Here is a 23,298-nt window from a genome sequence, read left to right as displayed (position 1 = left end):
GCAGGCAACAGAGTCTAATGCCCCATGACACAGTATTTGCCTCTCTGTTGACTTTGGCACGCTGTCTTTTTCTCAAGATCCAGAGCCCTTCGTATGTGCCAGGTTTATGCCTTGCCCTGTCTTCTATGCCCAAACCCCTTCCTGGAAACTCACCCAGCACTCCTAAAGAATTGGGAAGCTCCCTTCTCCTGCTTATCTATCTCCTAGGCATTGAGATCCTTCTTCTTACCCACCAGGCAGCTTGGTGTTGTGGCTAAAGGCCCTAGTTAGAGAGTCTGACCAACCTTCACCTCCCAGCCACACATTCTTGGGGCTCCAACACCTCTCTGGCCTCTATATCCTCACCTGTGAAAAGGGGTATTAGTAGCACCAACTTCATAGAGGTCTTGTGAAGGTATAATGAGTTAATACATATAAAGCACTTAGAATAATAGTTGCCCATAATATATAAGTACTCAAATGAATACTAGATTTGAGAGCACAGGCTTCCTGGTACTACCAGTCTAGTTTTGGGAGCGCTAAAGGCTGTGGTCTTTCACTCCGTCTCTCAACTACCTGTTACACCTGCCGAGCCGGACTTTAATGTGCATTGGCAGCAGAGTGCATTCCTCACTATGCCCCAGTCCAGCCCCAGTCCTCACTATGCCCCCAATTCAACCCCAGCCTGTGGCAGATACTGAGTTACGCACAGCTCTATCTCCAGGGTGGTTTCTGAAAATTTGATTGCTTTTATAATTTAATAATTATTTTTGTATTATTCTCTGACTTGCCCTCTCAGTGTTTGATTTCCATAAAGATGAATTTTTAACAAGCATCTTTATAGACAACTAAACTTGAGAACAAAAAAATGTACATTAATAAAATACATAGATATCTAGCACTACCCAAGAACAGAGGATATCTCTTTTCCACCTGTCCATCTCCAACGAATTAAATTGGAATCCTTTTCCTCATCCTATGCCTGAGATGGTATTCTGCTAAACTTCCTGTATCAAGGCTCCTTACTACGTGGAAGAAGTTCAGCGAGAGGCCTGTCATAGGGCAAAGTGAAAACTTCTCACTAAAACTAAGGATGCTGGGTCTAGCTTATCTATCCTGTCCCCATTCCTCACTAGCACAGATCATCAAGGATTGACTCAGACCCTTTGTTCTGAACTGTGGGAATGAGAGGGAAGAAAGTATTTTAGCTTTTCTCTCCCCTCAGGGAATTAGTTTTGCGGCCAACCCTTAGCTCTAATGAGCCTCTTTAATGAAGATGCCAGCTTCCCTAGGGGCCCGTGTCCCCAGCATGGCAAATCTCAGTCTTATTGCAGCCGCATTTCGGATTGTATTTTATCTCTAGAAAGCATCCTCTTGGTGCTGCCAACACGCAGGAAGTGTTAATTAATACAAAGCAGTGCATGTCCAAACAGCAAGGGGAAGGAATCTGGGACAACTATAGCCTGCTTAAAATAAAAATGCTATTCAGTTTCTAAAGCCTTGAAGATGAAGATTTATTTCACTTTGCTCACAGCAAATGGGTAGAAAACAAAGGCATCTGAGTACTGCACCTTGAATTGTACGTTATCCTCACACTGGCTTGTATATAGTAAACCTATAATTCGGGGTGATGCTTAAGAGAAAATAAAGGGGAAAAAGTTAGCAAATAACACATTCACATACAAAAAGTTGGCTGAAAAGTCACGTGCTGGCTGGCCCCTACTCCCCACCTGCTTCTCAAACCCTCATAGCTCTCTGTTCCCAAGCCCCTTAGACTAAATTTTCCAAAAGGCCTCCCACCCCTTCCCTGATAAAACTTGCTCAAAACACACTAAAATGGGTAGCTCAAAGGGCAGCTGAACTACACCTGTTTCTCTTTGGTTCAGGTTTCTAGACTCTCAGTAGTTGGTGGAGAGCTTGGCTCTCAAGGCTCCTGTGCGATTTGACTGGATTTGGCTTCCCAAGAGAGGCAGCTTGAAGTGGATCCAGAGGGACAGCAAGAGTCATCAGGGTTCACATCTTTGGAAAATTTCCAGGGTGTGGGGGGGGGGGGGAGAATAAAAGAAAGTCCTGGTTTCCCATAACTTACAGGAAGAGCAAGTGTCAATATTTATTGTTTGTTTTTTTTGGAAGGTAATTGTTCATAATTTACTAACATAACATATAAAACATTTCAGAAAAATGAGCAGTGAATTGTTGTTTATTTACAGATATTGCCATTCTTCCAGAAATTATGGGAGCCGGCTTAACCAAGTTCAGTAAATATAAAAACTGAGCTCAGGAAAAAATGATGCTGATTCATTTGGTGAAATGTTCACCCCTTTAGCCTAATACATCTTAACACATCACATCTCTGGATAGTACGTGTTAGTGGTCTCAGTTTTGGGCTCTGGAGTTAAACTTAGGTTTGAATATTAAATCCTCCCTTTATAAGCCTTTGACTTTGGACATGTTGCTTAACATTTCAGGTCTCAGTTTCTTTATCTGTAGAATGGGTATAATAAAGTTACCAAATTCTTTCTCATTTTTTCTCTACTATTAAAAATCACTCAAGTTTTAAGTTTTTCTTATTCCTTTTCATCCTCTCTTCTCACTTGGAAGTTAAAGATAACCTACAATATTCCTCTTCTTTTATTGGTCACCCTTTAATTTTTAAAGGTATGCCTAACTTAAAGTTTGCAAGTCATCAACATCTCTATGCTTCCTTCTCCTAAACAGTAACAGGACAGTAGAATGTTTTAACTCTGATTATTTACAACTGAGTGTGAACTGGTATTTTAATTCTGCCTTGCTTGTTTTATCACTAAAATGTGTCACAATCAGTATTATTACTCGATCAATTATTATTTTAACCAATCAAAGCTTTTTTGATTTATCTACATATTTGTCAATATCTTTGCATCACATCCATTCTTTTGGGTTCAATTTCCTTCCTGCTAAAATATACCTTTCAGGAGGTGCTTTCAGCCAGCATCTGTTATCAGGAAACTCTGAGAATGAGACCAATGATGTCTATAGCTGGCACTCTTACATGAGGTAACAGTTATTTTCTCTCAGTATAACCACGATACTACTCCATGTCTTCTGATTTCCGTTATTGCCTTTGAGAAGACTGTTGATAGGACAGCGGTAATTCTTATAGGGGCAATTTTTCTTTTCTCCCCTGTTTCTTTTACAATCTATAGACTCCGGTGTTCTGTTTTTTAGTTTGACTATGTCATGTCTAACTGTGTTCTCACTGCATTTCCTGAATCTGAATATTCATGTCTTTCATCAACTCTGGACTATGATTAGGCCTTTGCTTACGAAAAATTGCCTCTCCTCAATTCTCTCTAGTCTTTTCTTATAGAATTCCTATGTGACATATTTAGGGTCTTCTCATTCAATCTTTCATATCTCCTATCTTCTCTTTCTTATATCCATGCTACCTTCTGAATAATTTTTTCAGATTTATCTTCTAGTTCAAAATTCACATCCATAACACTCAATCTTGCTGTGTATCCTGTTGTTTGAATTACTATCTTATATATTCAAATACTATCTTTTTCATTGCTAGACATTCTATTATTTCACCTCTAAAAGTTCTATTATATTTTTCTTATGTTCTCTTACCTTTTCTCTATTTTTTTAAAATTTATTTTTATCTTTATTATTGAATATATTACAGATGTTCCTCCTTTTTCCCCCATTGATTCCCTCCACCCCATTCCCGCCTCCCTCCTGCCTTTTCCCACACTGTTGTCTGTATCCATTGGTTATGCATATAAGTTCTTTGGTTTATTTCTTCCCACCCCCCAACCCCTTTCCCTTTGAGGTTTGTCAGTCTAGCAAAGAATTTGTACTTCTTAATCACTTTACCTTTTTCACCCATTCCCCCAACTCCCCTCCCATCTGGCAACCAACAAAATGTTCTCTGTATCTATGAGAATGTTTCTGTAATGCCTCTTCATTTTGTTTGTAGATTCCATTGTCAATAGATATGTATTCATTGCCATTTAGTTTGTTTATATATTTTATCTTTTTGGTGGTGATGAACTCCTTTAACTTTTTCTTGTCTAGGAAACTCTTTATATGGCCATCGATTCTAAATGATAGCTTTGCAGAATACAGTAGTATTGGTTGTAGGTTCTTGCTTTTCATCACTCTAAATATTTCTTGCCACTCCCTTCTGACCTACAAAGTTTCTTTTGAGAAATCAACTGACAGTCTCATGGGAACTCCCTTGTAGGTAACTAACTGCTTTTCTTTTGCTGCTTTTAAGATACTCTCTTTGTCTTTAACCTTGTGCATTTTGATGATGATGTGTCTTGGTGTGGGACTCTTGGGGTTCATTTTGTTTGGGACTCTCTGTGCTTCCTGGACTTATATGTCTGTTTCCTTCACCAAGTTAGGGAAGTTTTCTGCAATTATTGTTTCAAATAGGTTTTCGATTTCTTGTTCTCTCTCTTCTCCTGGCACCCCCAAGATGCGAATGTTGGCACGCTTGAAGTTGTCCCAGAGGCTCCTTACACTATCCTCATTTTTTTAGATTCTCTTTCCTTTTTTTTTCCTGTTTTTATATTTATTATTTTTTTACATTTTTCTTATTAATTAATTTTTGTTACAGATGTTTCTCCTTTTCCCTGACTGATTCCCCCCTCTCCACCCCTCCCCACCCTGTCCCTAGTTTCTTGTCCATGTCCACTGCTCATGCATACATGCACATAAGTTCTGTGGTTTATATCTCCCCCACAATCCCCTCTGCTGGGGATTTCAGTCTGTACCCCACTTCCATGTCTCTGGGACTACCCCATTCCTCAGACTGTTATGTTCATTATATTCCACAAAAAAAGTGAGATCATATGATACTTGTCCTTCTCTGTTTCGCTTGCCACACTCAGGATGATACTCTCCAGGTCCCTCCATGTAGTCTCAAGGGACAAGAGATCTTTCTTTGTTACAGGTGCGTAGTACTCCATTGTGTATATGTACCACTGCTTTTTTATCCATTCGTCTCCTGATGGACACTTGGACTGTTTCCAGATCTTACCTATTGTAAATAGTGCTGCTACAAACATGGGGGTACATATACTCTTTCTGTTTGGTGTTTCAGGCTTCTTAGGGTATATTCCTAGAAGTGGGATCACTGAGTCAAATGGAAGTTCAATTTTTAATTTTTTGAGGTAACACCATATTGTTTTCCATAGTGGCTACACCAGTCTGCATTCCCACCAGCAGTGTACTAGAGTCCCCTTTTCTCCACACCCTCGCCAACACTTGTTGTTTGATAATTTGTTGACGGGGGCCATTCTGACAGGTGTGAAGTGATACCTCATTGTTGCTTTAATTTGCATCTCTCTGATGATTGGTGATGATGAGAATTTCTCCATATGTCTCTTAGCCATTTGTGTGTCCTGTTTGGAGAGGTGTCTATTTAGTTCCTCTGCCCATTTTTAAATTGGGTTCCTTGTCTTCCTTTTGTAAAGTTGTATGAGCACTCTATATATATTGAAAATTAATCCCTTATCTGATATATCTTTGGCAATTATGCTCTCCCATACAGTAGAAAGCCTTTCCGTTTGGATGATTGTATCTTTCACTGTGCAGAAGCTTTTGAGTTTGATGTAGTCCCATGTGTTCATTTTCTCCTTTGTTTCCATTGCCTCAGGTGATGTATCAGTGAAAATTCTGCTGCGTATGATGTCTGAAATTTTGTTGCCTACAGTTTCATCTAAAATTTTTATGGATTCATGGGTCACATTTAAGTCTTTTATCCATTTTGAGTTCATTCTTGTGTATGGTGTAAGTTGATGGTCTAGATTCATTTTTCTGCATGTAGCTGTCCAATTTTCCCAACACCATTTATTAAAGAGGCTGTCCTTACTCCATTGTATGCTCTTGCCACCTTTGTCAAATATTAATTGAGCATATTGCCTTGGGTCCATTTCTGGGTTCTGTGTTCTGTTCCACTGGTCTATATGCCTGTTCTTATGCCAGTCCCAGGCTGTTTTGATTACGGTGGCTTTGTAGTATAACCTGAAATCTGGTAATGTGGTCCCTCCAACTTTGTCCTTCCTTTTCAAGATTGCTGTGGTTATTCGAGGTTTTTTGGTTCCATATGAACTTTTGAAGTACTTGTTCTAATTCTGTGAAGTATGCGGTTGTTATTTTGATGGGGATTGCATTGAATCTATAGATTCCTTTGGGTAATATGGACATTTTAATGATGTTAATTCTCCCAATCCATGAACAGGGTATGTGCTTCCACTTTTGTATATCTTCCTCTATTTCTTTTTTGAATGACCTGTAGTTTTCTGCGAATAGGTCCTTTATTTCTGTGGTTAAGTTTATTTCTAGGTATCTTATTTTTTTTGCCGTGATGGTAAATGGGATTGTTTTCTTACTTTCTCTTTCTGTGAGTTCATCCTTGGTGTATAAGAATGCCATCGATTTTTTAACATTAATTTTGTATCCTGCTACTTTGCCCAATTAATTTACTAAGTCTAGTAAATTTTTGATGGAGTCTTTGGGGTTTTCTACGTATAGTATCATGTCATCTGCAAATAATGACAGTTTCACTTCCTCCTTTCCAATTTGGATCCCTTTTATTTTTTCTTCCTGTCTGATTGCTGTGGCTAAGACTTCCAGTAATATGTTAAATAAGAGTGGCAAAAGTGAGCATCCTTGCCTTGTTCCTGTTCTGAAGGGAAATGCTTTTAGTTTTTGCCCACTGAGTATGATGTTGGCTGTAGGTCTTTCATATATGGCCTTTATTATGTCTAGATATGATCCCTCTATTCCCACATTGCTGAGCGTTTTTATCATAAATGAATGCTGGATTTTGTCGTAGGCTTTTTCTGCAATTATTGATATGATCATGTGGTTTTTATTCTTGATTTTATTCATGTGGTATATCATATTTATTGATTTGCGAATATTGTACCAGCCTTGCATCCCTGGGATGAATCCCATTTGGTCATGGTGGATAATTTTTTTTGTGTATTGCTGGAGCCGATTTGCTATTATTTTGTTCAGGATTTTGGCGTCTATGTTCATCAGGGATATTCGCCTGTAGTTTTCTTTCTTTGAAGTGTCTTTTTCTGGGTTTGGAATTAGAATTATGCTGGCTTCATAAAACGAGTTTAGAAGTCTTCCTTCTTCTTGAATTTTTTGAAATAGTTTGAGGAGAACGGGTGTTAGTTATTTTTTGAATGTTCGGTAAAACTGCCCTGTGAAGCCATCCAGGCCTGGGCTTTTGTTTGCTATAGAGCCTTGATTACATCTTCAATTTCTTCTGTTGATATTGGTCTGTTCAAGTTTTCTATCTCTTCCTTGTCCAGTTTTGGAGGACTATGTATTTCTAGAAATTTGTCACTTTCGCTTAGATTGTCGAATTTGTTGCCATATAATTGTTCATAGTAGTTGTTAACGATCTTTTGTATTTCTGTGGTGTCAGTTGTTACTTCTCCTCTTTCATTTCTGAGTTAGTGTATTTGGTTCTCTCTCTTTGTTTCTTGGTGAGTCTAGCTAAGGGTCCATCAGTCTTGTTTATCTTTTCGAAAAACCAGCTCTTTGTTTCGTTGATCCTTTGAATAGTTTTTTTGGTCTCTATGTCGTTTATTTCTGCTCAGATCGTTACTATTTCTTCCTTCTACTTGCTCTGGGGTTTTCTTTTTGTTTGCTCTCTAGTTCTTTAAGTTGTGAGGTTAGATATTCTACTAGAGATTTTTCTTGTTTTCTGAGGTAGGCCTGTAGTGCTATGAACTACCCTTTCAGAACTGCTTTCGCTGCATCCCATAGATTTTGTGTTGTTGTGTGTTCATTTTCATTGGTTTCCAGGAAGTTTTTTATTTCTTCCTTGATCTCCTTGGTAACCCATTCATTGTTTAATAACATGCTATTTAGCTTCCATGTGTTCAAATGTCTTTGTATGTTCTTGTTGCAATTGATTTCTAGTTTCATGCCATTGTGATCTGAGAAGATGCTTGATATGATTTCAGTCTTCTTGAACTTGTAGAGACTTAGTTTGTGCCCTAACATGAGGTGTATCTTTGAGAATGTCCCATGTGCACTTGAGAAGAATGTGAATTCTGTAGTTTTGGGGTATAATTCTCTGTAGATATCTATTAAATCCATTTGTTCTAGTGCTTCATTTAGAGTCTCTGTTTTCTTGCTAATTTTTTTTCTAGAGGATCTATCCAGTGATGTCAGCGGGGTGTTGAAGTCCCCTGCTATGATTGTATTGCTATCGATTTCTCCTTTGAAGTCCTCCAGAACATTTTAAATATATTTTGGTGCTCCTATATTGGGTGCATATATGTTTATCAAGGTTATATCTTCCTGTTGGAGAGATCCTTTCAATATTATGTAGTGGCCTTTTTTTGTCTCTAGTTATGGCCTTCATTTTGAAATCTATTTTATCAGATATGAGTATTGCTACTCCAGCTTTTTTTCCTTTCTGTTTGCTTGGAAGATTTTTTTCCATCCCTTCACTTTCAACCTATGTGAGTCTTTTGTTGTGAGGTGGGTCTCTTGTAAACAACATATACATGAGTCATGCTTTCTTATCCAATCAGCTACTCTGTGTCTTTTTATGGGAGCATTCAATCCATTTACATTTAAGGTGATTATTGATATGTACTTACTCATTGCCATTTTTGTTTAGTGTGGTTCCATTTTTCTTCCCATTTTTCCTGCTAATTACAGCAGTCCTTTTAACATTTCTTGTAGTGCTGGTTTGGTGCTAATGTATTCACTTAGCCTCTTTTTGTCTGGGATGCTCTTTATTTGACCTTCCATTTCGAATGATAGCCTTGCTGTGTAGAGCAGGCTTGGATTCAGATCCTTGTTTTTCATGACCTTGATTACTTCATGCCATTCCCTTCTGGCCTGTAGTGTTTCTTGTGAGAAGCCAGCTGAGAACCTTGTGGGGTTTCCTTTGTAGGTAACCTGTTGCTTATCTCTTGCTGATTTTAGGATTCTCTTTGTCTTGAATTTTTGGCAGTTTGATTACAATGTGTCTTGATGTGGGCCTGTTTGGGTTCTTCTTACTTGGGGCTCTCTGTGCTTCTTGAACTTGAATCGCTTCTTTCCTCACCCAATTAGGAAAGTTTTCTGTAACTATTTCTTTGAATATATTCTCTAACCCTTGCTCATTTTCTACTTCTTTGGGGACTTCTATGATGTGAATATTATTCCATTTCCAGTTGTCCCACAGTTCTCTTAAGCTGTCTTTCTGTTTTTTAATAGTTTTTTCCTTTTGGTTTTCTGATTGGTTGATTTTTTCTACCCTGTCTTCTAATTCACTGATCCGGTCCTCAGCTTTACCTACTCTGCTTTTTAGACCTTCCAATGTGTTTTTCATTTCCGATATGTCATTCTTCATTTCTTCTTGTTGGTTTTTAATTTCCAACTGGTTGATTTTCAACATTTCTATGTCCTTACACATGCTGTTGAGCTTTTTCAAGATCATGGCTCTGAATTCTAGTTCTGTTAACTTGCTTAACTATACCTCATTTATGTCATTTTTGGTAGAGGTCTCTTGTTCTTTCATTTGGTTTTTGTTTCTGTTTTTCACCATTTTGGCTATCACAGTGGGCTTTGGAGTCTGCCAAATTTTCCCTGTGGGTGTTGGTGTTCTGCTGTTTGTGGCTCCCTCTCCTGGGTTTGGATGAGGCAGGGAGGACCCACTTTAACCACCATTGTCAAGTCTTTCCTCTAGCTTTTTTTGCCTGGAGGCTATTAGTAGAGGTCACCTGAAGAACCTTGGTTTCGGAGTTTCCTAAAAAACTCCCTCAGGTGCTCAGTGTAAGAGGATTTCCTGAGGGAGGGGCAGTTGCTGGTTTTTAATGGGCCTCAATTAGCATTTCAATGGCCGCCAAGTGGGGTTGAATCTCTGAGAGAGGAGCCGCCGCCTCTCCCCAGGGCCCTGGGAAGGAGTAAAATGACCACAGTCCTGCGTGTCTGCACTCAGCAAAAGCTCTGAGGACCCTCCAAATCCCGAGTGTCCCCACACAGTTCCATTCCAGTCTGCCCTCCCTCTGCTGGAGCCCAAGGTGGGTGGTTGCTGCCAATTTAGCCTGTGTCCAGACTCTGTGTCGTGGAGCCGCCTGGGACTTTTAACCCAATGGCGCTGCTCCCAGCTAAGGGCCAGTGAGTCTGCGGCACCAGCCGAGGGGTAGCCCTCAGCTGAATACGCAGGACTTGGCCTCCGTTGCAGCTGAGGTGGCAGGAGCTTCCAGCTGAGTCCCCTGGTCCCAGCTGAGTTTGCTGGTCCCAGCCCAGGCCGCTGCGGACTGTGGGCTTCCGGCCCCCTTTGGCGTCCTCGCAAGCCTACCAGGATTGAGTCAGTGTCCCTGGTTATGTGGTCCTCCAGGCTGCCTTTCGATTGCTCTTCCTGACGATTTGTGTTTATTTTTGTTGTAAATCCAGTTTGGTCCTGGGAGATGGTCTGTGCAGTTCCATTCACTCCACCGCCATTTTTTTTCTCAACAGATTCTTTTCTCTTTTTGCTGTTCTGATTGGGTGTTTTTTGCGTCCTTATATTCCAAATCGATGGTTTGCTTCTTGGCTTTACCTACTCTACTATTGAATCTGTGTAAATTATTCTTTATTTCAGTTAGTGTCTCCTTCATTTCTGACTGTTAATCCATCATTTCTGACTGGTCCTTTTTTATGCTCTTGAGGCCCTCAGTAAGTTCACTGAGGTTCTCACTAAGTTCATTGAGCATCCTTATAAGCAGTATTTTGAACTCAGCATCTGTTAGGTTGCTTATCTACATTTCACTTAGTTCTTTTTCTCGGGTTTTGTTCTGTTCTTTCATTTGGGACCTGTTTCTTTGTCTCCTCATTTTGGCTGCCTCCCTGTGTTTGTTTCTGTGTATTACTTAACGAACAGTATGGGGCTATCTGAGACCAGATGCTGCTTGTTTGAAAGAATGTAGGAAACCCTGAAGCTTTATCCAAGACAGGCCAATCTTATGATTAAGCAAGTGGCAACAGCTTGGGTGGGCCTGAAAGTTGGGTGGGGCGGGGGCCTCAGGGAATCACCAGAGTGGGACAACCAGTGTGAGCCAGGTTGCTGGAGTCCCTGATATGGTGGCTGTCTGCTGCCCCAGTAAAGGGCTCACCAAAGGAACAAAGGCCCCTGACGGCACGTCTGTCCAGGAGAAAGCCCCCTCTCCAGCCCTCGCTCCAATGCCAAACAGCTCAGTTCTTCCCTGTATGTCTCTGGTGCCCCTCAAGCTGCCTCCTCTCCAAGCTTAGAGGGAGTGAGTCCGATAAGTCCATGTGTAGGCCCTTTAAGAGGAGCTGCCTGGGGTTCCAGCCGCTTCAGCCTCCCTCAGCCTCAGTTCCCACTGGTTTTTCCAGCCAGAAGTTATGGGGACTTCTCTTCCTGGCACTGGAACCCTGAGCGGGGTGCCTGATGTGGGACGGGGACCCCTCAGTCCTCAGGGAGGACCTTCCCAGCTGAGGTGTCCCTCCTGATTTTTATCCGCCACACGTGGGTGTGGGACCAGCCCCTCCACCTCCACTCCTCCTACCAGTCTCAATGTGGCTGCTTCTTTAATTCCGTAGTTGTAGGACTTCCATTCAGCTCAATGTGAGGAGGTTTTGAATGATGGTTGTTCTGTAGTTTAGTTGTAACTTTGATGTGGTTGTGGGAGAACACGATACCGCGTTTACCTATGCTGCCATCTTGACTGGAAGTCTCTTACCTTTTTTAAAAATACTGTCATTTATGTCTTTAGTCATATTAGGTAGAATTATTTCATATTCTTTTTAGATAGTTTGTTTACCTATTTCTTCTATATATGTATATTTTTGCCAGCTGCTCTTGCCTGTGTAGATTGCTTCCACTCATCCTTTTTGCTTCAGGTTTGTTAGTTCAGGTCAAGTGAAGCTTATCTGTAGGAATGCTGCTCAGGTTGAGGTGCTCCCTCTAGAGAGGTTCGCAATGTGCTTCTACCGGGTACCTAGTTGTATTGTAGTCTAAGACCAATTTTAATACTAAATTCTCTGGTTGGAGTATCACAGACTATGAGGGTAAAATAAATTAAGAACCTCAAATCCATGTGTGGTATAGACTTGTATTTAACAATTCCCAAGGGATATTTTACTTTCCCACTCGCAGCCCATGCCAAGGACAAGCTAGTTTCTTTGGGTCTACCATTACTAATGGGCAAATTTTTCACCAAAGGCATATATCTTTGATGGCATAAACTTTACATAAGGGTCTCCCTGGACTTCCCATTTTATGTGGGTCTAAGGCTCTATCATCTGTCTCTGCATGGTTGTGAAAACCAGATTCCTGAGGCTGACCCTCCTTCTCTTCAACCCTGTTCCTGAGATGCACCAGTTTACACTGTGATTCCCAGATACTTCATTTCTGCTCCTAAGATATCCCTTACTTCTTGTGAGCTCCAGTAAACCTTTAAAAGGCTTTTAAATTATATTTCTCATAGTATTTTTGTAGCAAGAGGGTTTTCAACTTGTCTATTCCATAAAATTGCCACAATCAAATTCTCTCTTTTTGGCCTGTTAATGCATATGAATATATTACTTTGAGAAAAAGAAAATATTTTTAAAATGAGTAATGTAGTGGTAACACAAATAGATGTTCATGAGATGTAGTGTATCCTTGGATTCGAGCAGCTGAAAAATTAGGCCCCATAGCTGAAAATGTTCTTATGAGAAAAAAATTGATATTTGATTCTTTGTTAAATAAAATAACCACTGAATAGTTTCACAAATTTTGTTGATATTATAAGACAAGCTACAAAGTGAAGCCATTTGTGTGCATATGAGATGCCATACATGTAATACATTCTCTCTCACACAACTTCAAATATTCTTAACTAAGGTCACCATTTCATAAAGGCAGATTATTACAAACGAGAATAATATTTGTATATAGGTACATAATATTTGTCTGACATATTTTAGGAGAAAATATAACCAACTCCATTATAAATGTTAGCAAACCTACTAATATCTTACAAAACAGTGCAGTTTTGTGGGAAACCTCAGAAAATCCTGTGGGAAATATTGATGTGCTGGGAAGGGCACAGGCTTGAGAGGCTGATGGGTCTGGGCTCTGATGCCATCTCTACCATTTATTGCTCTGTGACATTAGGTGAGCTAAGTAGCCCCTCTGAGCCTCCTTTTCTTCATCAATAAAAGAAGAGATGAGAGATAACTTGGCAAGGTTTGCAGTCAGAATGGAATGAGATAATAAACCTATCTAGCAAGTGCTGAATAAATATTAGCGGAAAGACAGAAGGAGAAAGAAAAAGAGGAAGAGGGGAAGAAAAACTTGAAATGTTAAGGAATTCATGTTGCCAGTGCCCCTCATTTCACTGAAGAACAGAAATTTTCTAAATAATCTTTGTCTAGATTGCTAACATTCATACAAATTAATTTTATGTCATATGGGAAGTTTAAGAAAAAGACAAGTCAAATTACCTAAAACTGTAAGATATTTGGAGCCATCTGGCCCTCAGCAAGGTCCCTTAGTAAACAGTGAAGGGCATTAAACAATGAGACCCTCCTGGGAAGAAAGCTCCTAATGCTGATGCTGCAACAAGAGAAGCAATGCCTCCAAGTAAATGAAACTTTCATCTTTATTTCCTCAAAAAAGAAATGAGAAAGAATCACAGAGCAGAAGGCTGGGAGAGAGTAAAACTACCTAATGCTTTTGGCCAGAACCCATAACAGTACACAGAATCCTGACTGCCCTCCAGAAATTTCTGAAGGAAGAAAAAGACACTTTAGTGGCCATTGTCTCTGCTGAGATGGTTTCGAGATGTCTACTCCCTATGAATAGGTTTGGAGGTATTCAAGAGCACCAAACACCCTCATAGGAAAATAATCTAGTCCTTTCCCCTTATTTGGTGATGTTTATTAGTTTTTGTTTTTTTAAAAATAAGTCTCTGCCCTCAGGAATGTTGAAATTGCTCAATCATGTAAAGGAAGATCAGCTCAAGCCTAACCAGACATAGCAATTAATTCGTCTCTGCATGAGGACAGTTTACATGCTATGAGCAGACGGCTGTTCCCAACATACCCCATACTACGAATATGTTTTTCCATCATTTCTAAGTATATTTAATTAGCAGATAAGCTTTCTTGAGCAGGTAGCCTTTTATGTCAGATAATCTCTCAGGGGATGATCTGTGCCACTTTGGTAATAGAAAAGAGGAAAAACATTTAGTTTGAAGGGAAGCGAAAGATACCATATCATTCTTGAATCCTACTAGATTTAAGTGTGGAACAAAAGCTAAAACACGCAGTGTGCAGAATGGATGAAGTTGGGGAAGATTTAAAATTCTCCTTCATCAGAACCCTGGGTAGGGGCCCCACCTCCATATCCCCAGGAAAATATGTTTACTTGAAAATATCAGTGTTGATACCACAATAATGATCACAATGTTACTGGAGTTTTAGAAATGCAAATGTTTGATTTGAACTAGAATCACATAAACATGAGTTAATAGCACTTTTAAGTATTAATAAGTGTTAATGACTGTTAATAAACGTTAGAATGTGTACCTCTAAGTTAAAACATTGATAAATTAGAGAGGACGTTTAGGGAAATGGACAATGAAAGATGATGGCAACATTGTTTAATCTGACATGGATTATAATGCTACTAGTTACAGCCCTGGCCGGGACTGCTCAGCAGTTAGAGCACCAGCCCGCAGACCAGAGATTCCCAGTTTTGGTTCCCCCTAAGGGCAGGTACCTCGGTTGTGGTTTGTCCCTGGCCCCGGTTGGGGTCGCATGGGTGGCAGCCACTCGCTGGGTCTCTCTCACATCGATGTTTCTCTCTCTCTCTTCCTCCCACTCTATCTGAAGATAAATGCAAAAATGTCCTCGAGTGAGGATAAAAATAAATAAATAAATAAAAAAAATGGGGATAGTTTAAGGGACCTTTGGAAAAACATGAAGCATAACAACATCCATATCATAGGTATACCAGAAGAAGAAGAGAGCGTGCAAGAGATCGAGAACCTATTTGAAGAAATAATGACCAAAAACTTCTCAAACCTGGTGAAGAAAAAAGACACACAAGTCCAGGAGGCTCAAAGAGTCCCAAACAAAATGAACTCAAAGAGGACCACACCAAGACACATCATAATTAAAATGGCAAGGGTTAAAGACAAAGAGAAAAATTTTAAGCTGCAAGAGAAAGACAGTCATCTGTAAGGGAGCTCCTATTAGATTGTCAGCTGATTTCTCAACAGAAACATTTTGGGCCAGGAGGGATTGGCATAAAATATTCAAAGTGATGAAAAGCAGAGACTTACAACAAAGACTACTTTTCTCGTCAAGGTTATCATTTCAAATTGAAGGAGAAATAAAAAGCTAAAATAGTTTGTTACCACCCAGACAAGAAAAAGCTAAGAGTTTGTTACCACCAAACCAGTTTTACAAGAAATGTTAAAAGGCCTGCTTTAAGAAGTAGAAGGAAAAAAACAAACAAAAACAGAGGAACATAATTAAAAGAATAAAATGGCAATAAATACATACCCATCAATAATCACTTTAAATATAATGGCTTAAATGCTCCAATCAAAAGGCATGGGAGAGCCCTGGCCAGTTTGGCTCAGTGGTTAGAGCATCGGCCTGCGGTCCGGAGAGACCTGGGTTCAGTTCCCGCTAGGGGCACATACCTCAGTTGCAGTTTGTCCCCGGCCCTGGTTGGTTGTGCAGATGGCAACCACTCGATGTGTCCCTTTCACATCGATGTTTCTCTCTCTGTCTGTTCCTCTCTCTCCCTCCCACTCTACCTGAACAAAGAATAGAAAAATGTCCTCGGGTGAGGATGATAAAAAAAAAAAAAGGCATGGGAGAGTAAATGGATAAAAAAAACAAAAACAAGATCCGTATACATGCTGTCTATAAGAGACCCACTTGAGCATGAAAGATACACACAGACTTAAAGTCAAATAATGGAAAAAGATATTTAATAAAAATGAACATTTAAAAAAACCTGGGGTAGCAGTACCTATATCTGAACATTTTTAAAAAACTGGGGCAGCTAAGAGACAAAGAAGGACACTACATAATGATATAAGGAACAATCCAAGAAGATAATATAATTCTTGCAAACATTTATGCAACAATCATAGGAGCACCTAAATGTGCAAAGCAAATCATGATGGACAGAAAGGGAGAGACTGAAAGCAACACAATTGTAGTAGGGGATTTTAACACACCCATTGACATCAATGGCTAGATCTTCCAGACAGAAAATCAACAAGGAAATGGTAGCCTTAAATGACACATTAGATCAGGTGGATTTAATTGATATCTTCAGAGTATTTTACCCCAAAACGGCATAATATACATTATTTTGAAGTGCACATGGAACATTTTCTAGGATAAACCACGTTAGGACACAAAATACCTCAATAAATTTAAGAAGACTAAAATTAGATCAAGCATCTTCTTTGACCATAATGGTATGAAACCAGAAATCAATCAGAAGAAAAAAATTAAAAACACACAAAGAAATGGAAGCTAAATAACATGTTACTAAAGAATAAATGGGTTAACAATGAGATATAGAAAGAAATCAAAAGATACATTGAAACAAATGAAAATAAGAACACAGCAATCCAAAATCTATGAAATACAGTGAAAGCAGTCCTCAAAGGACTATCTCAAGAAACAAGAAAAATCTCAAATAAACAATCTAACTTTACACTTAAAGGAACTTGAAAAAGAACAACAAACAAACCAAAAGTGAGTAGAAGAAAGGAAATAATAAAGATCAGCGCAGAAATAAACAAAATTAATTCTAAAAATAAAATACAAAAGATCAAGGAAATCAACAGCTGGTTCTTTGAAAAGATAAACAAGATTGACTCACTTTTAACGAGACTCGTCAAGAATAAAAGAGGGAGGATCCTAATAAATAAAATAAATGAACGAGGAAAAGTAATAATTGACACCAAAGAAATACAAAGAGTTGTAGGAAAATATGAAAAACTATATGCCAACAAATTGGACAATCTGGATAAAATGGATAAATTTCTAGAAATATACAATCCTCTAAAATGGAATCAGGAAGAATCACAGAATCTGAATAGACAGATTACAACTAGTGAAATTGAAGCAGTAATAAAAAACACTCCCAAAAAACAAAAGTCCTTGATCTGATGGCTTCACAGGTGAATTTTAACAAACATTCAAAGAACTAACATCTATCCTTCTTAAACTATTCCAAAAAATTCAAGAGGAGGAAAGACTCCCAAGCTCATTGTACAAGGCCAGAATTATCCTAGTTCCAAAATCAGATAAAGACATGATAAAGAAAGAAAATTATATGCCAATATCCCTGATGAACATAGATGCTAAAATCTTCAACAAAATATTAGCAAACTGGGCCCAGCAATACATTAAAAAGATCATAATTCATGACCAAGTGGGATTAATTTGGGCATGCAAGGTTGGTACAATATTCACAAATCAGTAAATGTGATACACCACATAAACCCAATAAAGGATAAAAGACACATAATCATATCAATAGATGCAGAAACAGAAATTTAATAATATCCAGCACCCATTTATGATTTAAAAAAAAAAAAAAAAAACTCTCAGAAAAGTGGAAATAGAGGGAACATACCTCAATATAACAAAGGCCATATATGGCAAGCCCACAGTCACAATCATACTCAATGGGCAAAAACTATAAGCATTTCCCTAGGGATTGAGAATAAGACAGAAATGTCCCCTTTCACCACTCTTATTCAACATAGTAGTAGAAGTCCTAGCCATAGCAATAAGACAAGAAAAAGATATAAAAGGCATTCAAACTGGAAAGGAAGAAGTAAAACTGTCATCATTTGCAGATGACATTATACTGTATATAGAGTACCCTAAATATTCCACAAAATAAACTACTAGAACTGATAAATGAATTCAATAAAGTAGTAGAATACAAAATAAATATCCAAAAATCCTTTTCATTTCCATACACCAATAATAAACTATCTAAAGGGAAGCTAAGAACACAATCCCATTTGTAATCGCCTCAAAAAAAAAAAAAAAAAAAAAAGTAAAATATCTCAGATTAAATTTAACCAAGGATGTGAAAGACCTGTACTCAGAAAAGTTTAAGACACTGAAGAAAGAAACTGAAGAAGATACAAATAATTGGAAGCATATACCATGTTCATGGACAGGCAACATTAACATCATTAAAATGTCCCTACTACCCAAAGCAATCTATAGATTTAACACAATTTTTATCATGATACCAATGATGTATTTCACATAACTAAAACAAATATTCCAAAAATTTATATGGAACAACAAAAGACCCTGAATAGTCATAGCAATCTTGAGAAAGAACAGTTCAGCTGGTGTGGCTCAGTAAATTGAACATCTTCCCATGGGCTGAGAGGTTCCAGTTCTATTCCCAGTCAGGGTGGGTTGCGGGCTCAATCCCCAGTAGGGGACGTGCAGGAGGCAGCCAATGAATATTTCTCTTTCACACTGGTGTTTCTATCTCTCTCTCCTTTCCCCTCTCTCTCTCTAAAAAAAAAAAAAAAAAAAAAAAAAAAAAATTAATAAAAACATATTTAAAAATGAGCAGGATATTTTTAAATAAACACTTCATTAAAGGAACTATAAGAATAGCAAATATGCAAATGAAATTATGCTCAATATCATTATTCAATAGGGAAATGCAAATTAAAACTACAATGAGATACCATCACCTATTAAAATGGGTAAGATAAAGAAAATGAAGAAAAAGATCAAGAAACACTGGCCATACCAAGTGCTGCTGAAAATGTGGAAAAACTCGTAATTTCATATATTGCAGGTGGGATGCAAAATTATTCAATCTCTGGATGAGAGTTTGGCAATTTCTTTATACATTGACCATATGACCAAGAAATCTCAAGAGAATCTAAGACCGAAGTACACACAAAAACTTGTGTGTGAATATTTATAGCAGCTTTATTGACAATGATCTTGAAAAAGAAATAAACTTGACAAGAAGAAGAAATGACTGCTGGTACACATAATACAAATTAATCTCAAATGACTTATGCTAAGATTCAGATTTACTAAGGCTACATCACATGTGATTGTAGTATATGACATTTTAGAAAGAGCAAAACTATAGGGACAGAAAACATATCATTGGTTGCCAGGACCTGGGAGTTAGGGAAGGGGTTGACTTCAAAGAACACAAGGGTATTTTTTATGGTATGGAACTGTTCTATATCTTTATTGTGGTGATTTACATGACCGCATGCTATTGTCAAAACTCAGAACTATAAGCGCCCGCCTGCGGTCCTGAGAGACCCGGGTTCAGTTCCCGCTAAGGGCATGTACCTCGGTTGCAGTTTGTCCCCAGCCCTGGTCGGTTGTGCGGGTGGCAGCCACTCGATGTGTCCCTTTCACATCAATGTTTCTCTCTCTCTCTTTGTTCCTCTCTCTCACTCCCACTGTACCTGAACAAAGGGTGGAAAAATGTCCTCGGGGGAGGATTAAAAAACAAAAAAAAAAAACTCAGAACTATAAAAAAGATGAATTCTCCTGCATGTAAATTATATCTCAATAATTTCAACTTCAATTTTTGAAAGACTTTTAGAAATCTGTTTGCTTAGAAAAAGATATAAAAAGGATCAAGCCAAATAAATGAGAAACAAAAAATCTTATAAGAAGGAAGCACAGCTACTTAATTCAGGATGAAAGAAACCTAAAGAGAGAAAAGGTTTTCAAAGAGACAACCATACCAATAAAGTAGAGTTAAGGTGTATGCAAAAGACAGCTTCATCCTAGCCTGAGAAGTCATCAAGAAAATACAGAACATCTTAAGAATAGAAATAACTTGCCAGCTGCTCTATAGCTGAGGCAAGGGAATCACAGGGTGTGGTAGGCAGAACTGAAAATGCCTCCATCCTATTCCTGTCTCAGAAGTACTCACCCTGTATAGTCTCCTCTACTTAAGTGTGGTTGAGACTTGTTCACTCCCATGATTAGGTGATTGATTAGTCAATTGACTTTGAGCTCATCAAAAGGGAGTTTATCCTGGGTGAACCTGCCTAATCAGATTAACCTTTAAAAGAGGGTCTCCTGCAGTGTTGTGAACTGCTTATGGAGGAGTCTAGGAGGTAACACCTGAGGGAAGCCTCTAGGAGCTGAGAGGTCCTCAGCCAAGAGCCAGGGGAAAACAGGAACAGACTTCTGCTAAAAACCAGTGATCTGGAAAAGAAGCCCAAACCTCAGATGAGATAATAGCCACAGCTACCACCTCGACTTCAGCCTGGGAAGATTCTGAGCAGAGAACCCATGCCCAAACTTCTAAGTATAACATAATAAATGTGTGTTGCTTTAAGCCATTAGGTTCATAGTGATTTTATCATGTTTCAGTAGAAAGTCAATTCAAAGAGTGAATTAAAGTGTGCAAGCTAGTTTAATCAATGGGAATACTTTCACGGTTTTGATTCCAACAGCTCCTCACCCAATAGTAAGCCAGTTTTAATAACTTATTATACATTGAATTGAAAACATCAGAAAAGGTAACATCAAAGAGAGAAGAGGGGAAGGCTAAGGGGATGGGCTCTTTGGAGAATAATCTCGCTCAATTCTATTCAGTGGTGGCCAAGAGAGCCTTGCATAGACTGGTGGAGGGGCCTTCTGTTGGAGGTTCCTGGTCTTGTCTCATCTCACATGATAACTCACTGTCCCTACAGTCTTCCCTTCTCTACTTCAAGGTCACGACTGCAGCCACCCATGTATTCACACTCTCCTCTCTGGGCTGGACACCTTCACACAGGTCTCCAGGGCCGAACAGCAACAATGAAGGCAGAGACACAAAAGTATTCACTGGCCTTTCTTAACACTCATTCTTAACACACTCACTTGTGAAGCTGGGCACCAGGAAATGACCACTCAACTTTATAACCACAAAAGCAAGCATAAATTATTCCTGAAGTATCTTTCCATATAGGTGAAAATAGATAGCAGAAGTCCCACCCCCACCCCTGCCCCACCCTAAAGACTACTATTTGAATTACAGGTTGCAGTATCTGGCAAATTTTAAAAAATTACAATCTTCACTTTCATAACATTATTAGTTCTTTTATTCTATAAAGTTGTTCATTCTAAAGGTCATAAAATAAATATGGAACAAATAACTTACCCTGTAACTTTTTATTCTGATGAAATCAACCTTCATAGAGATAAATCTATCTGAATTTCGACTGATGTTCTTAAGATGTTCTACAAGATCAGCACAAAACTTGTAACCTCCTTTAAGCACACACAGGACCATAATATCACAGTATCCTATGTCTTTCATAATATCCTTAGCCAGCCGCTCAATTCTGAAAGAAGAAATGAAAAGATATATTAAAGCATAACTACTTCTGAGTATTTTTGTTCCTTTTAAAAAAATGCATGATGTACTACACATATCAGATTATACAGGAGAATGCAGAGAAGAGCTTGGAGACAGAAGCCTACAGATAAAGAAGCTTTGTTCAAGTTGGACAAAGAGAAGAGTGTTCAAAACGTATTTCTGATAATTACATCATCAATAGCACATTGTTGCTCCTCTGTGTCACAAAAATGGTTGAGGTGTAAAATATAAAGTCAAAGATCATGAATGCTGTTATTTTATCACCACAGAGCCTGGTTGTTAACTATAATGCTATGAGGGTATTTGTTGATAGTACGCTTACTTTATAGCAGAGAAAAAGGAATGGGAGAATGACTCACCCACCTTACAACATTAGTAGAGACTGGAGGAAAAGTCAAGCCCTTAGTAACTATCAGAAGAATAACATTTGCCTTATATTTCACAAAGATAACACATTACCTATGTGAAAGGTGCCCTAAAGTACAATTCCAGTAGGCACCATTTCCATGGAACACAGTGTGAATGATGCCTCATGCAGTTATGCAATGATACAACCTTGGGTTAGCACCCAATATTTAATTTGGAATTGTCATTGTATTTTCTTTAATTGCTTCATGTCCAGAAGTCCATTGTCCATGCACCCATATGACACTAAAACCTCGAATAAAGAAAGAATCTAAGGTACATACTTGAAAAAAGTCCCCACTGGCATCCCAAATGGAATTAGATTTAAAATAAATAAGCTGAATGAACTAAATATATAGATATATAACTTTATATTACATATGATCTCTCTATATATAATTACATAATATATTTTATATATTATATATTATGTATATTTTTGATTCCTCTTTTACTTAAAAAAGTTTTTAATTAAGAAAGATTTTTTTCAATTACAGTTGAAATACAATATTATATTAGTTTCAGGTGTACAATATAGTGATTAGACATTTATATAACTTACAAGGTGATCAACCCCTTAAGTCTAGTGCCTGTCTGACACCATACATAGTTATTACAATATTATTGACTATATTCTCAATGCTATACTTTATATCCCTGTGACTTTTCTTATAACCGACAATTTTTACTTCTTAATCCCTTCTTCTTTTTTTACCCCATTATAAATGTTTTATATACGTGTGTGTATATACACACACAGATATACATATAAAATGTCAACCACGGTTTCAGACTCAAAATATGATCATCAAAAAATGTACATCAGTCCAGCCAGTGTGGCTCAGTGGTTGAGTGTGGACTCATGCACCAAGAAGTCACTGGTTTAATTCCCAATCAGGGCACATGCCCAGGTTGTGGACCAAATCTCCATTGGGATCATGCAGGAGGCAGCCAACTGATGTTCTCTTTCATCGATGTTTCTATCTCTCTCTTCCTCTCTCTAAAATCATTAAAAAAAAAAAAAATGTACATCAACCCTGGCCAGTTTGGCTCAGTGATTAGAGCACTGGCCTATGGACCAGAGTTTCAGTTTTGATTCCCGGTTAAGGTCACATACCTGGACTGAGGTACAAACCCAGGCCAGGGTCGTACTGAAGGCAACCAGTCAATGTGTCTCTCTCACATCAATGTTTCTCTTTCTTTCTCTCCTTCCTTCCTCCCCTCCCTACCTCCCTCTGTCTGAAAAAAAAATCTAAGGAAAGATGCTCTCGGGTAAGGATTAAAAAAAAAAGTACATCAGCATGTCAGATATTCTATAAAGGACATTTGTTTCCAGCTTGATAGAATCAAACAGCAACTATAAAGATGGACAAAACTGTGAAAAACAACCACTTCAGCACTCTGAAAATCAACCAAAAGCATACAACAAACTGAGAATCATTTATTCATGAAAACATTGAACACTAGGTAGAAACAGAGCAAATCTATGGATTCATGCCCAAGAGCACTCCTATGGAGTCCCCCAGTCCTCATCAACTCTGTTGCTC

At 38.4% G+C, this 23,298-nt stretch overlaps 1 protein-coding gene across 2 annotated transcripts in view; it reads right to left on the bottom strand.

Moving 5' to 3' along the window:
• Window positions 1-23,298, bottom strand: part of PRTFDC1 (phosphoribosyl transferase domain containing 1) — a 108,612-nt gene that overhangs the window by 73,493 nt on the left and 11,821 nt on the right. For both annotated transcript variants that reach the window (XM_036272037.1, XM_036272027.1), the window contains exon 3: window positions 21,128-21,311. In XM_036272037.1, coding sequence (XP_036127930.1) covers window positions 21,128-21,311 — 184 coding nt within the window. The remainder of the gene's footprint in view (window positions 1-21,127; window positions 21,312-23,298) is intronic.

This window comes from Molossus molossus, unplaced genomic scaffold (genome assembly GCF_014108415.1).
Source record: "Molossus molossus isolate mMolMol1 unplaced genomic scaffold, mMolMol1.p scaffold_m16_p_1, whole genome shotgun sequence".
Classification (NCBI taxonomy): domain Eukaryota; kingdom Metazoa; phylum Chordata; class Mammalia; order Chiroptera; family Molossidae; genus Molossus; species Molossus molossus.
The sequence above is the reverse complement of the archived record's forward strand: the minus strand, read 5'-3'. Positions and strand labels throughout refer to the sequence as shown.